Source organism: Jaculus jaculus, chromosome 22, assembly GCF_020740685.1.
Source record: "Jaculus jaculus isolate mJacJac1 chromosome 22, mJacJac1.mat.Y.cur, whole genome shotgun sequence".
Classification (NCBI taxonomy): domain Eukaryota; kingdom Metazoa; phylum Chordata; class Mammalia; order Rodentia; family Dipodidae; genus Jaculus; species Jaculus jaculus.
The window spans coordinates 1,493,444-1,508,577 of NC_059123.1; the positions used below are offsets into that span (position 1 = coordinate 1,493,444).

The 15,134-nt window shown below is 44.3% G+C and overlaps 1 protein-coding gene across 2 annotated transcripts in view; it reads right to left on the reverse strand.

Moving 5' to 3' along the window:
• Far2 (fatty acyl-CoA reductase 2) overlaps nt 1-15,134 on the reverse strand; it is a 174,760-nt gene that overhangs the window by 1,918 nt on the left and 157,708 nt on the right. For both annotated transcript variants that reach the window (XM_045139496.1, XM_045139495.1), the window contains exons 5-11: nt 12,798-12,975; nt 11,565-11,609; nt 10,192-10,310; nt 9,247-9,314; nt 5,470-5,641; nt 2,934-3,063; nt 325-452 (exon numbers count right to left, since the gene is read on the reverse strand). In XM_045139496.1, the coding sequence (XP_044995431.1) occupies nt 325-452; nt 2,934-3,063; nt 5,470-5,641; nt 9,247-9,314; nt 10,192-10,310; nt 11,565-11,609; nt 12,798-12,975 (840 nt within the window). The remainder of the gene's footprint in view (nt 1-324; nt 453-2,933; nt 3,064-5,469; nt 5,642-9,246; nt 9,315-10,191; nt 10,311-11,564; nt 11,610-12,797; nt 12,976-15,134) is intronic.

Here is a 15,134-nt window from a genome sequence, read left to right on the forward strand (position 1 = left end):
GACACTCCTGGGGACTTGTAAGACTGAGTAGCTAAGTGACAGTCCCATGTCATGTGTCACAGTCTGCCTTCGGTACTTGGTACGTGTATCACATGAGGGTAACGTGCAGTGGAAGGCTCGGAACCAGGTCAAATCTGGTCTCTTAACATGCATTTCCACCACCGCCTTGAGCCTAAATACTTGCTGTGATGAAATGAGATCATGACTAGAACGCCTCCCTCAGAAGAAAAGTGTCCTACGGATCACAGAGCCTAGCACAGAATGCGGGGAGTCTCCATGGTGACAAGTCAGATTTCATCAATATTTCCTGAACAATTACATTACCTTCTTAAGTGTTGCCTTGCCTTGGGGATTTCAGCCATATCCTCTTTCAACAGGTATTTCTTAACTCCCATGACATAGTTTTCAATGTATTCAAGCCAATTCAGCTGACGCACATCAAAGTTGAATACCTGGAAGGCAAGGGACACTGTGGGCTGCCAGCATTACCCTGTGGGGCAGATAGTTTGAGGGATCTTGGTTGGGCCCCTCCAAAGAAGAGATACGATCACATAGATTATAATTTGCATAGGAATATTTGGACATGAACCAAGCCCAAACATTTGGCATTTGGAAAGTCTTGTGAGGGAAATTAAAAGGATATTTCTTAGTCTGGTGAAAACTTGAGGTGGCTTGGTGTGCTTTTTCAAGAAAGTAATTATTTTAACTAATGATGAAATAATACGTTAGTAACCTAAACATTAGCTGTAATTCTTTCATTCCACTTAAATTTTAAAGTGTGGCTCCCTTGGCCTGCCTTTCTTCCCACATTATCATTTTCCAGAACCCTACCACTTCATTATGCACATAAAAGCAAGATATCTGGGAAACAAAAGTAAACAGCAGCTCAGCAGGACTTATTTTTAAGCGGGAGACACTGGTGAAGGAAGTTAATGACCCCGTGGCTGGGGCAGAGGGCAGGGGTAGGAGGGAGAGAGACTGAGTTGAGGAAAGTGTTTTTCTGAAGCATTGACTCGAACATGGCAATGAGGGGAAAAAATGAAATTGCATGATTGAGGATGCATTCTGCATTTACGTGGCTTACTACCAAAGAACTGGAATTGGTATTCTAATGGAACCAAATGCTGTCATGTATATGGTAATGGGATCCAGCTTTATGAGTCTGAAATGGAAATATGAAAGGTCATCCTTCAGCCATACAGACACCTTTCAAAGTCTATAAAAGAGCTTAATTGGTACAGAGAAATAGGCTTCAACTAAAATAGAGAAAATGGTGTTTTTTGTTTGTTTGCTTATTTGTTTTGGTTTTTTTTTGTTTGTTTGTTTTTTGAGGTCTCACTCTAGCTCAGGCTGACCTGGAACTCACTATGTAGTCTCAGAGTGGCCTTGAACTCACGATGGTCCTCCTAACTCTGCCTCCCAAGTGCTGGGATTAAAGGCGTGTGCCACCACGCCCAGCTTTTTAGTTTTTTTTTTTTTTTTTTTGAGGTAGAGTCTCACTCTAGCTCAAACTGACCTGGAATTCACTATGTAGTCTCAGGGTGGCCTCGAACTCACAGAGATCCTACCTCTGCCTCCCAAGTGCTGGAATTAAGGGCATGCGCCACCATGCCCAGCTACGAGAAAATAGTTTTGATTGGATACAAAGAACTTAGTGCAATAAAATCAGTTGCACAGTAAGGTATCAGGAAAATCGTGGTGAATATTTAAAGTATTAGGTACTTGGAGAATTTGGGTATGACCCTGTTCCAATGATACAAAAGCCTGCATTCAAAAGTAATGGGTGGGTTTATGAGTTTTATGTGGTGTATGTGGACAGAATGGCCTGGAAAACAAACCTGTACTAGCATCAGGAGGTTCCAAACATTTGTCAGTCTTAGTGGAGAGTTGTCTAAGGAACCTTTAGTCCTCTTCACGGGGCACCTTGTCCACAGTCACTTCGCCCATGAAACACCTACACTGACTAGAATTTTCCGATGAAGGATAGGTGTGTCATTACATATAACTTATTACTTCCATCAGTGATGTGGGAGGGTTTTAATCTTAATGGCCCAAACACCTTAATGCAAATAAATGAAGTTTCTAGAAAAATAGCTGGTACAGCATTATGTGTTCACTGAACACTTGCTAAATGCATGTGGAATCATTACTTCAGTCATTATCTTCAACGCTAAGGTCATTTATTTATTATAATATTTCCTGATTTATTTGTACCATTTGATACAATTGCCTTTCTTTTTTAAATGCATTTTTATTTATTTGGATTTGAGAGAGAAAGAAAATGGGTGTGCCAGGCCTCTAGCCACTGCATACAAACTCCAGATGCATGGGCCACTTTGTGCATCTGGCTTTATGGGTGTACTAGGAAATTAAATACAGGCCAGCACGCTTTGCAAGCAAGTGCTTTTAAAAAATATCAGAGGGCCAAGCGTGGTGGCACACGCCCTTGTTCCCAGCACTCAGGAGGTAGATGTAGGAGGGTTGCCATGAATTCAAGGCCACCCTGAGACTACATAGTGAACTCCACGTTGGCCTAGGCTAGGGTTAGACCCTACCTTGAAAAGAAGAAAAAAAATTATTTGAGAGAGAGAGAATGGGCACGACAGGGCCTTCAGCCTCTGCAAACGGACTCCAGATGTGTGTGCCCCCTTGTGCGCGTGTGTGATGTTTGCCTGTGTCTCTCTGCACGGGGCCTGGGGATCCAAACATGCATTATTAGGCTTCGTAGGCAAACACCTTAACTGCTAAGCCCTCTCTCCTGCCCCAAGCAAGTTCTTTTAACTGAGGGGCCATCTGCCTAGCCCGCCAATGACTTTCTTAAGGGAAGACAGTATCTGCTAATACAGTCCATTCCTCCGTCAGCTGTTCTGGTCAAATAGCCCTAAACCCCGGGCCGTGCGATTTCTGGCTGCCTGTGTGGTGAGGACAGTTACCCGCTGGTCCTCGGGGCTCATCTCCGACCGCAGCATCTCCGAGTTGGCCGAAGTCCACTCCCAGCTCCGGTTGGTGAAATACTCCAGCATGGAGATGGTCTTCAGCAGTCGGGTCATGAGCTTCATCATCCTGCAAAGAGAAGGGGCAGGAGCACGTGGAGGCACCCTTCTCAGGGAACTGTGAGCCAGACATGCTACTTCATACCCCCCGCACCGAGGAGGCCGAGAGGCTGAGATGGAGGGCCTGGGCTGCAAAATAAATTCCAGGCCGGCCTGTCCTAAATATATATATATAAATTATTTCCCCAGTTCCTCATTGGGATTTTTATTGCTGTTCTTCTCATTTTAAGCTTAGCTCTTATTTGTTGTCACATACATGAGTGCAGGTGTGCGCCCGCTGCAGTGCGCGTGTGAAGTGCAGGTGTGCGCCCGCGGCGGCGCGCGTGTGAAGTGCAGGTGTGCGCCCGCGGCGTGCGTGTGGGGCGCAGGTGTGCGCCCGCTGCAGTGCGCGTGTGTCGGAGGACAACGGCGGCTGTTGGCCCTTGTCTTCCACTTTGTTTGGGGCAGGGTCTCTTTGTCCTTCGTTGTTCACCACCACGTATGCCAGTCTGGCTGGCTTGCGAGCTCCTGGGGATTCTTGCCCCACGCCCCTTTCCTCACCATAGGAGGGCTTGGTTATAGATGCTGAACTACCAAGTCCTGGTTTGACATGGGTTCTGAGGATCTGAACTCAGGTGACTGTAAAAACACTTCTCGCCCACTAAGCCATCTTGCCAGTCCTTTCCCTTCCAAATAACTCTACTAAGTGAAGGAGAGGGGATGACTCTGTAAGAGCTTCGGCCAGACATTTTGTATGACACCCAGAACCCTTCCCCCTTTTGGCCATTTCTTTCTCAAGAGCAGCAAGCATCTTAAACCTGCTCCAGTTAGTTAAGCACAAGAAAACTGTTGATATTTTTCCAAATCTGTAGTGGTCAATAAGGAAGCTCGTTTCTGTTTATCTTGTGTTCGTGGATTTAAAAGTAAGTGGCCAGGACTTGGTATCGTGGTATATAGCTTTTAGCAAAAATGTCCACTGTATTAGCACCTAGTGAACCAACAGATTTGAGGAGACTGCTGTTTACAATCCACTCTGTTAAGCATAGTGCTGATGTTTCCATGAAATATCATGTCTACTAATTTTCATACTCTCCTTATAAGGCATTTGTGTGCATGCTTCCAAATACGGTCCATGAACTTCTGAGTATCAGTGACCACCCAGCCTCAGAAACACCTGGAGAGATCCTCCATGACACACAAGCACCCAGAGAGATCTTCAATGACACACAAACACCTGGAGAGATCCTCCAATGACATGCAAACATCTGGAGATATCCTCAGTGACATACAAACACCCAGAGAGATCCTCCAATGACATACAACACCTGGAGAGATCCTCCAACGACATACAACACCTGGAGAGATCCTCATTGACACACAAACACCCAGAGAGATCCTCCAGTGACATACAACACCCGGAGAGATCCTCCAATGACATACAACACCTGGAGAGATCCTCCAGTGACATACAACACCTGGAGAGATCCTCCAGTGACACGCAAACACCTGGAGAGATCCTCCAATGAGACATGCACCTGGAGAGATCCTCAAACGATACACAATACCTGGAGAGATCCTCTAATGACACACAGGCACCAGAGCTTTAAAAATTATTGCCATACAGATTGTCATGAAAATTAATATCAAAACAAAATTCATAGCCCAATGCAGTTTTCATTTCTCACAAACATGGCACAAGTAGATTTTTTAAAAAATCATCTCTTCCTCCTGTTTTGTTTCTCTTTGCTCATCAAATTTTACTCCTTATCCAGGCCTTCCTAACTTTTCATCAACCCTTAATTAAGTAAATTTGTTCATTTATTTGAGAGAGAGGGGTGGGAGAGAATATGGTCATACCAGGTCCTCTTGCTGTTGTAAACAAATATCAGATGTATGCTCCATCCTTATATGGGGACCTGAGAACTGAACCTGGGCTGGCAGGCTTTCCAAGCAAGCTCCTTTAGCCACTGAAACCTTCTCCCCACCCCTGACTGTTTTAAGGAATTGATAATTCTGCCTTTGTGGCCCATCTACATTTAATGATGCTCACACAAACATTTGGCACACTGGGTGCTCAGCAAGCGAGGCTAGGATCATTGCTGTCTGCTTTGAGATCATCTAGCTACTTGGAAAATCCCTACTAATGGAGTCCCAGTCGCTCATCTTTTCAGGTGGAGGACTGCATGTTGAATTTAACAAGCAAATTCCTTCAAGTCAAGTCCCTTCATTATTTGGGTGGCCTCTGAAGGTGGCAATGGTGTTCTTGTTTTCTCCACCGTGACTCTATCCCTCAATCTGTTGGGGGCTGGGAGGAGAGAGACAGGCAGAGACACAGAGACATCTCCTTTAACTCTCAGCTGATGAAAGGACTAAACACTTTGGGGTCCATGCATGGACATAGTTACACACTATTACAGCTGTTGGCTCAGCTTCTCACCTGGGCTTCCTTCCAGTAAGTACCAGGTAGCAATCATAAACGATGGCTGGAGCCCGGTGGGTGACTGCATTCCAGTACTGGGCACTCAAACTATTGGTTGTGAAGTTAGCATTGGGCCTTCTGAAAGCTTTCTCAAATGGAATTTTTTTGAAGGATGCCAATACTTGCAATCCTAGAAACAAAAAGAGTAAGTGCTGAGACTTGAGGCACATAAAAACCCATCGTAAGCTGAAGGCATTTGCAAAGAAATAAGGACTTTGTTGTGTAGAGTGAAGAATCCCTCTTTGAGAGCATCAAGATTTTTCATGCTGGGCAAGTGCTCACCGGCAAACCCAAACCATGGCAAGCCGGAGAGATGGCTCAACAGTTAAAGGTGCTTGTTTGAACCTGGTGGCCCAGGCTCGATTCCCTAGCACCTACGTTAAAGCCAGATGCACAAGGTGGTGCATGTGTCCGGAGTTCATTTGTAGTGGCAGGAGGCCCTGGTGAGCCCATACTCACTTTCTATTTGCCTCTTTCTCTCTCTCTCTCAAATAAATTAGTAAATAAATAAAAATACTTTTAAAAAGAAGCAACGTGAAGGATCTCGGTATGGTTTGCTTTTCTTACACATTTACTGCCTGGCAAGCTCTTGGAGCAGTCTAGTGAGCCCCTCTGGAAGAGTTCACACATCACCTAATTCCAAGGCTCTCCTGCGGACTCTGGAAGCCCGACGTGGAGCCATGCACCCTGCTCCCTGGATTGGACCATGACCTTCCATTCCCTCGCAACTTATTCCTGGTGGAGCTTAAACTTTCCTAAAGAGTCACATAAAAGAGTACGAAGACGGATTTTTTTTTTTTTTGCCTTGGTTTACATTTCACCCTTTTATATCTTGAGTATTTCTACTTTTTGGGATATATTTGACTCAGTGTTTACTAGCATATAAGTTTTACAATTATATTTTCATTTTATATTATTGCTTAGATTAAGTTAGTTTAAAATTCTTATCCTCACATGTAATTTTTTCAGTACTTTCCATGATACTAACTTAATTAAAATTTTAATTTGTATTTTTTTTTAAACCAGTGAACTTTGGCTCATTACTGAATTGTTCACATGGGAGAGAGCCAAAAGACCTGGTTTGATTTCTATTTCAGAGATGAGCTGTTATCTTTTATTAATTATACAAGATCTTTCACTTTCTCTGAGCTTCATAGGTAAAATGAAGTTGTACACCCTAGATTTTCTTTCTTTCTTTCTTTTTTTTTTTTTTTTTTTTTTTTGGTTTTTCGGGGTAGGGTCTCACTCTGGCCCAGTCTGACCTGGAATTCACTATGGAGTCTCAGGGTGGCCTTGAACTCACGGCAATCCTCCTACCTATGCCTCCTGAGTGCTGGGATTAAAGGCATGCGTCACCATGCCCAGCTTCCCCTAGATTATTTTTAAGATCAGTTTTAACTATGGCAGTCTATAATTCCATAGACCATATACTAGGGAATTGGGGGTGAAAAATGAAGACTGTTTAGCCTTTCAAATGTTTCATCTTAAAGAACTCAAGACTTCTCATTTGCTTCTCTGAACACTCATTTGCATGGGTAATATCTTAATTCTGTTACAGATGCAAAAGAGATATATTTCAAAATGGTCTGAGAATTATGCCACATGATGTAAGCAACTGGCTCCCAAGAACGTTGATAATAGGAGGTGGTTTCCTTTAATGAAGTAATAACTCTGCAAGTAGGCTAGCAACAAAGTGCTTGGAATAAATGAAGAACATTTTTAATTTTTTCTCTATTTTATTTATTAAAGAGAGAGAGAGATGGGCTGGAGAGATGGCTTAGCGGTTAAGTGCTTGCCTGTGAAGCCTAAGGACCCCAGTTCAAGGCTCGGTTCCCCAGGTCCCACGTTAGCCAGATGCACAAGGGGGCACATGCATCTGGAGTTCATTTGCAGAGGTTGGAAGCCCTGGCGCGCCCATTCTCTCTCTCTCCCTCTATCTGTCTTTCTCTCTGTGTCTGTCGCTCTCAAATAAATAAATAAAAAATTTTAAAAAATATACAAAAAAGGGCTGGAGAGATGGCTTAGCGGTTAAGCGCTTGCCTGTGAAGCCTAAGGACCCCGGTTCGAGGCTCGGTTCCCCAGGTCCCACGTTAGCCAGATGCACAAGGGGGTGCACGCATCTGGAGTTCGTTTGCAGAGGCTGGAAGCCCTGGCGCGCCCATTCTCTCTCTCTCCCTCTATTTGTCTTTCTCTCTGTGTCTGTCGCTCTCAAAGAAATAAATAAAAAAAAAATTAAAAAAAAGAGAGAGAGAGAGAAAAAAAGAGGCAGATAGAGAATGGGTGCACCAGGGCCTTCAGCCACTAAACAAACTCCAGACACATGTGCTACCTTATGCATCTGGCTTACGTGGGTCCTGGGGAATTGAACCTGGGGTCTTAGGCTTCACAAGCAAATTCCTTAACCACTAAACCATCTCTTCAGCCCAAGATTTGTTTTGTTTTTTTAATAATTATTTTAGAGAGAGGGAGAGGGAAAATTGGCACACCAGGGCCTCGGTCACTGAAATCAAACTCCAGATGTTTTCACCACCTACTGGGCATGTGCAACCTTGTGCTTTGCCTTTGTGCTTTGTGCGTCTGGCTAATGTGGGATCTGGAGAGTCTAGTATGGGTCCTTAGGCTTTGCAGGCAAGCACCTTAACTGCTGAACCATCTCCCCTACTTTTTTTTTTTTTTGTTTTTTCAAGGTAGGGTTTCACTTTAGACCAGGCTGACCTGGAATTCACTATATAGTCTCAGAGTGGCCTTGAATTCATGGCAGTCCTACCTCTGCCTCCCGAGTGCTGGGATTAAAGGTGTGTGCACCACCATGCCCAGCCTAACATTGTCTTTTTTATTTTTTTTTCTAGCTTTACCCAGTCAGTACCTAATCAAGAGGTAGATGATCTAAAATTTCATATTTTTGGAAGAAAACCAACTTCTAAGCTGGCAAAGAAGCACAAGTTTAGTTGGCTATATTCTTAAAGATGTGAGATTCATTTTCAACAAGACACCTTCCAGGTCTCACTTGCTGCACACCTTTTGAGAGGCAAGATGCAGAGCCTAGTGTGCAGCGCCCGTGGCAAGGGTATGCTGTTGGCTGACGTTTCTAAATAGTGCTATTGATCACTGACACTGTCAGCAATACGCCAAGAAGGAAAAGCGTGTGGTTGGGAGCAGGGAAAGAAGTTTGCCACCTCTGGTTGTGGATAATTGCCAACATTGGAGTGATTTTTATTATTGGTTTTAAAAACTCTGTAGCCTATGCAGCCTTTATTCCGTACAAGCATGAGGTGTTCCAGGCTGACCACTTTCTTCAGTTATAGCCACTTCTAGTCTAGTTTCTCTTCCAGTAGTCACAACTTGGAGCTATTTCATCTCTTTACTATTATTCGGTTTTCCTCCCCCACTGTGTCCTAAACTACTTTTAAAAAAAAATATTTTATTTATTTATTTACTTGAAAGACAGAAAGAGGGAGAAAGAGAAGGAGAGAGAGAGAGAGAGAGAGAGAGAGAGAGAGACAGAATGGGTACACCAGGGCCTCCAGCCACTGCAAATGAACTCCAGATGCGTGTGCCCACTTGTGCATCAGGCTAACGTGGGTCCTGGGGAATTGAATCTGGGTCCTTTGGCTTTGCAGGCAAATGTTTAACTGCTAAGCCATCCCTCCAGCCCCTAAACTTCTTGATACACTCTATTTTTCTCCTTGAGGCGCTCATGGGTAGTTTTGTAGTCCCATCCTTGAAGGCACTTACCCATTTCAGACCACTTGCACGGGTTGAGGCCACCAGTTGTGGAATGGTAGATTAATAATGATTTAGGCCTGAAAGATGAGATAAAAGTGGTATAAACTCAATGAAGTGGAGACTTAATGAAAGAAAGATAAGGCAAAATGATATGGAAGTTGGGAGACTTCATAATTTCCCACAGCTGCTGCATTGTATGAAACCTGGTTTTGTCCTTTCTGTGGATTAAGAGGCAAACTGGAAATAGGAAAAGTGTGTATTTGTGTGCACACGCATGCACAAATGGGTAAGAAACATCAAACAGGTTCACATACTTTGGGGCATGCATGTCTGAATCCACAGGAGAAACTTGGAATTCTCTTTATCGTTTAGTAAGAGAGTCAGATCTACGAAGGGTCACTTTTTCCTTTGTATTAGGGAATTTCCTCACAGGGGACGATGTGGACTTTGGGATTTTGTCAGGAACTGGGCACAGCAATGCAACATGGAATATACTGTCCCTTCAGCAACTATGACTCCCTTGCCCCCTTTTACTTAGTGGGCAGCCATATTTTAAGATACGGAGGGCTGGAGAGATGCCTTAGCAGTTAAGGCTGTTGCCTACAAAGCCAAGGGACCTAGGTTTAATTCCCCAACACCCACGTAAACGAGAAATACAAGGTGGTGCATGCTTCTGGAGTCCCTCCCCACTTCCCCCTTCCCCCCGTGGCTGAAGGCCCTGGCACACCCATTTTCTCTGTCTCTCAAGTAAATAAAATAAATAAATTTTAAAAAGATCTACTGAAAATAGAGAATTCTGTGGTTAAGTGATTTAAAGGCTCATGGCTGAGCGGATACTTAGCAGTATCGGGAACTACATGAATGACGGACTCGAACACCCTGTCCCATTCTCAGTCTCGAGGCTACAAACGTGACAACAATTCACCGTCCCCTTAACGTTGTTAGTCTGCATACCTGTGGACTGCCGTGTACCACCCGGCCGCCAGCGTGAGATTGACAACCATGTCTACTGGGATTAAGTCCGCCACCGCCATCGGAGTAGCTCTTATGGACCGAAGAAATCCTTTCCCAGTCTGCACAGGAGAAAGAAGGCAAAACTCACACCAGGTCTGAAGGATCTCCAGGATACGTCCAGCAGACATAAGCAGTGTCGTTGACGAACATTGCTCACAGTCACTGATGGGTGATTGTACATGTCCGGCCTCCCAGGCCCCCCATTCTTCCCAGCCAAGTCCCTCTCGGCTCTTAGCGTTTCTGTGAACCATCAGAGGATCCCCTAGGCTCCTTTTGGGAATGCAATTCCTCAAACACGTGAGAAGTCAAGATACTTAGTTATTTAACAGAACACCACGTCTATGTTATCACATCTTAAAAATTAAGTCATAAGACATTTGGGGAATTTTTTTTTCCTGCCCTCGAATATTTATCATTTCTGAAATGACTTTCTGCTAGTGCTTCTAAGAGCTTATAAGTGAAAGAGGACAGGTAAGGTCTAGGAAATTCTTATTTAAGAAACACTTGATAAGTTGAAACAGAGCAACATGTTCTGTTTGCTTGGGATTTGTTCTGCGTGTTCACTTGTTTTAGGCAGTGGGTTTGTGCACCTCACAGATCACCCTGATCACACTGATGTAAGTGTTGGAATTTTTCATGTTCATACTGTAAAGATAACAGTGAAGTCAGTTGGGTCACCGGGTTCCAGTGACGGTTGGTGGTGATTAACATTTTCCTATGCTCCGAATTTGCTTTTCTTGAAATAGCTTTCCCCGTCTTTGGACTGTCAGAACCTATCATGGGGAGGGACCTTGGCAAGTTCGAATCCATGTGCCGGTTTACAGTAGGATGAAACTCCAGGCCTAACGGGGAAATGGCAGTGTCCCTAGCTAGACTGAGGGGGAACAGTTGAGGGCCACTGGAGGGGTTTCTAGAAAAACCCAGAGGCAGCCATATACCCATAGACCTTTAGACCCTAAAGTCACGTGTCTCATAACCTCCAAGGATAAGATTTTTGCTGCACAAATTCAAGCCCTGAATGGAACAGAGAAAAGGAGGAGAGACTCCCCCTTGTGGTCACTAAAGGCAAATTCTCGATGGTCAAACATTTCCAACTGTGAAACTTCTGAACAGCAATGGATGAGCTCACACCACCGCTTCCCTGATGGTGAAAATTCTCACACAGGACAGAAATAATTCCGTCCTGCCTCTGTCTCCCCACCAGGAAATCGAGATCAGCTGCTTCCGGTGTTGCTGCACTTAAGTTTTTGGATGGACGGGGCTCAGGCCTGCAGGGGGCTGTGGCGCTTGTTACCCCACAAGACCATACGTACCGCGATGATCATCCCGCTGGGGCCGTTCAGGTTATCAACCCAACCCTGAGAAAAGAAAAGAGGCACCGCTGTCGGCTCCACATTTGAGAGAGTGGGTGCATCTTTGGGACATCTGCTCTGGGATCCACACATTTCAGGAGCAGAGCAGTGAGGCCCTGAGCTTGGCAGGGCAGTCCAACTGAGCCTTTGTGAGATTCCCCACCCAAGCTGTGTGGCAACACCCTGGTCCTGTCCTGCACATAAGTGACACTGGTGTTCATAGTAGGCGGCACACTGTTGTTTTATACTGCCTTATGGGCCAAAATGGACTCTTGTCTTAATATCACGACCTTCTAACCAATTCATTAAGTACAATTTGTCTCTGCCCTAGGCTTGACTTTTTAACCTCTCCTAAAACATTTTGAACAGAGCTGTAGGAATTACCCATTCCTTTGAAAAATATCACAGCTACTGAATCTAACCCCCACACACACATGAGTCAAAGTCTTGCTATATAGCCTAGCCTGCCCTTGGATCCATGTTCCCCAAACTCATCTTCCCACATTACAGATGTGTGGCACTGTGCCAGGCCCATAGATTGTGTGTGTGTGTCTGTCTGTCTATCTGTTTAGAGGAAAATCTATGTTTAGAAGAAGTCTTAGCCCTCCTAATGTAATCAGCCTTCCTAAGTCACATTCACCCAGATTTATAGTCAGTTCAACTTAGTTTGTATCGTCAGTGTGTGGGTACTCACACACCCTGAAGCTTCACGAAGCTATTGGGAAACACTGTATAAAATCAACAATACTTTTCAAAAGGATAGACCAGCCAACGTTATTACTCCTAAACTGAGAGACAGTGTTGCGAATCCTGTTTGCCTGGCAGTCGTGATTCACCTTAAAGAACATTCTGAAGCATATCGAGAAAGCCAGTACAGAAACCGTCTCCTGTGGGGACTTGGGGACTGGAGGTAGATGCTATTTACCATGTCTGCCCAACATCAGGTCTGCAGAGGGATTCCCACAGGAGCCTCATGCCGGGCGAACCCTGGATTAAACTTGAAATTCTGCAGTATAGCAGATTCATGTTTGACCTGTTGCACTCGGCTATAAAGTCAAAGAAGGAGGTGAGAAGGAGGAAGAGGAGAACGGAGAAGGAAAGGGAAGAGGAGGAGGAGGTGGAGGAGGGCCATCAGGAGGAGTGGGGCCCAGGGAGCCCCGTGTGTAAGTAGTGCAGCAAAGCGTGTGTGCTCACTGGGAAGGGCTCCTGCCAGGACGGGCCCACGATGGAGGGCCTGATGATGGCAATGTTCAGGTTGCCGCCCTCTTGCTGAATCACCATCTCGCCCAGGGCCTTGGTGTACGTGTAGGTATTGGGCCAGTCCCTGATCAGCTTGGGAGTGATCTCCTCGATAATTGTGTCGTCTAACCACCTGGAGGGAGAGGGCATAGGGCTAGGAACATTGAACTCAAAAAAGAACATATAATAAAATACAAGTTAAAAAATAGGAAAGGGCTGGAGGGCTGGCTTAGCAGTTAAGGCGCTTGCCTGTGAAGCCTAAGGCCTCAGGCTCAATTCCCCAGGATCCACGTAAGCTGGATGCACAAGGTGGCACACGTGTCTGGAGTTCATTTGCACTGGCTAGAGGCCCTGGCACATGCATTCTCTCAACCTTTATATATATGAAAATTATATATTAAAGTACTAAATGTTAATATATATTATATATGATATAATGTATATTATATTGTATATATTAAAATATTAAATATTTAAAATTATATATATATATATACACACCTCTTTCTCTGATAAATAAATTAATTAAATTAAATAAAAACCTACTTCCTCCCAGATAGATGGTTGGATTCAACAGACATAACTTACTATTTATTGCACATAACCTCAAGTTATCTTTGCTCCTTCAGCACATTCCTAAGGGTGTCCACTAAACACAGTGTTGAGTGCCACTCATATGCCAAGCAGCAAGCTGGTCACTTGATCCTGGGCTCCAAACCCCTTGGGTCAAAGCTACTTCTTGCACCAATCCTGAAACCTGCAGCTTTTAATTTTTAAGATTTCATTTAGTGCCTCAACAAACAACAGCTAGGTTTGGCAGGCTAAAAGCCCATCATGGCAAATCTATGAAGAGTGTTTTGAAGGTCTGTTTAGGGTCTAAGCTAATTCCTTCCACAGATTTCCAGCGGTTCTGAGGTCTGTCAGGTGGAGTGCCGAGAGCTCTGGGGCAGTCGCTGGATGTGCTGCTGAACTCGCGACAGGCCTCCTGGACAATGGTGCTCCCAAAACGCCAGGGTAATTGTAGGAAATGTCAGAACCATTTTAACGATCCCAACCTACCCGCCTTCTCTGAGAAAGCAACAAGACTATTGTGGACCGAATGTCACGTTCCTCTCATGTAGCAGATCCATTTGATTAAATTATCAACAAAATACAGTTTTGAAAAAATTGGCTGCCCTAATATGTTTGTGTAATTCTTGTAACTCTTGTGTTCTTATTTTATAGGAGATAGCATAACAATACAATTTTTGTTGGTGGAAAATCCTAGCAGTAAGCTCTTTGTTCCTGTGGCAAATTTTTGGGCGTTGTGTTTGATGCTAAGGGTTATTCTGAATCACGGCTGAGGGCTAGCCACTCCCATTTGATACCAGGGAAGCATATCATCATGCGTTAAATTTTCTTCACTTTGCTTCTCTTTAGGCTAAAGAGATTCAGAACACACAGGTGCCTTTTGATTTGAGTTAAACAAGGAAACACTGAGAAGTCCCTAGAATTGAAAATAATTCCAAATACACACAGCACTAGAAGACATTTTAGTTAGATGGCCACGTGCATACCGGAATGAGAGAATGTGTCAGGTGATACGCGTTCTTCTCCAGTTTTAGTCATTATTCTTTGAGGGGAATTGGTTCCAGGACCCTGACTCCCCTGACACCCAAATTAAAGGGTGCTCAAGTCTCTTAAATAAAATTGAGTATTTTCACACACCCTACACAAATCCTCCCTTATTCTTTCTTTTATAGTTTTTTTTGTTCTTTTTTTGAGGTAGGGTCTCACTCTAGCTCAGGCTGATATGGAACTCACTATGTAGTCTCAGGGTATACTTTATTTCTAAATTACCTATAATGCTGAATATAATGTAAATGGTATGGAAATACTACACTGTGTTGTTTAGGGAATAATGATAAGAAAACCTAAATCTGCATAGGTTCAATCCAGGGCATAACCTTCTTCCTGACCCCAAGTATTTAACAGTACGTTGAACCCAAGGATGAGGAAACCACAAACGTGGAGAATAGCTGTCCTAACATTGCTTCATCTCCCTTGTGGGTCAACAGTAGTCAACTGACCTAAGTCCATTTTCCCACACCCACAAAGCTATGCAGACTATAAAAACCAAGTTTGACTTCAGCAAGACTGGAGAGAGAGAGAGCGAGAGCGAGATGGAGGGAGGGAGAGAGAGAGAGACAGAGGACATCATGATGCAGCAATCACTGGGGGTCATTATCTCACAGTTAGAACTGTCATCTCAAAGGAAGGCACCTGGGGCTGCTCAAGGACTAGTGAGGCCAG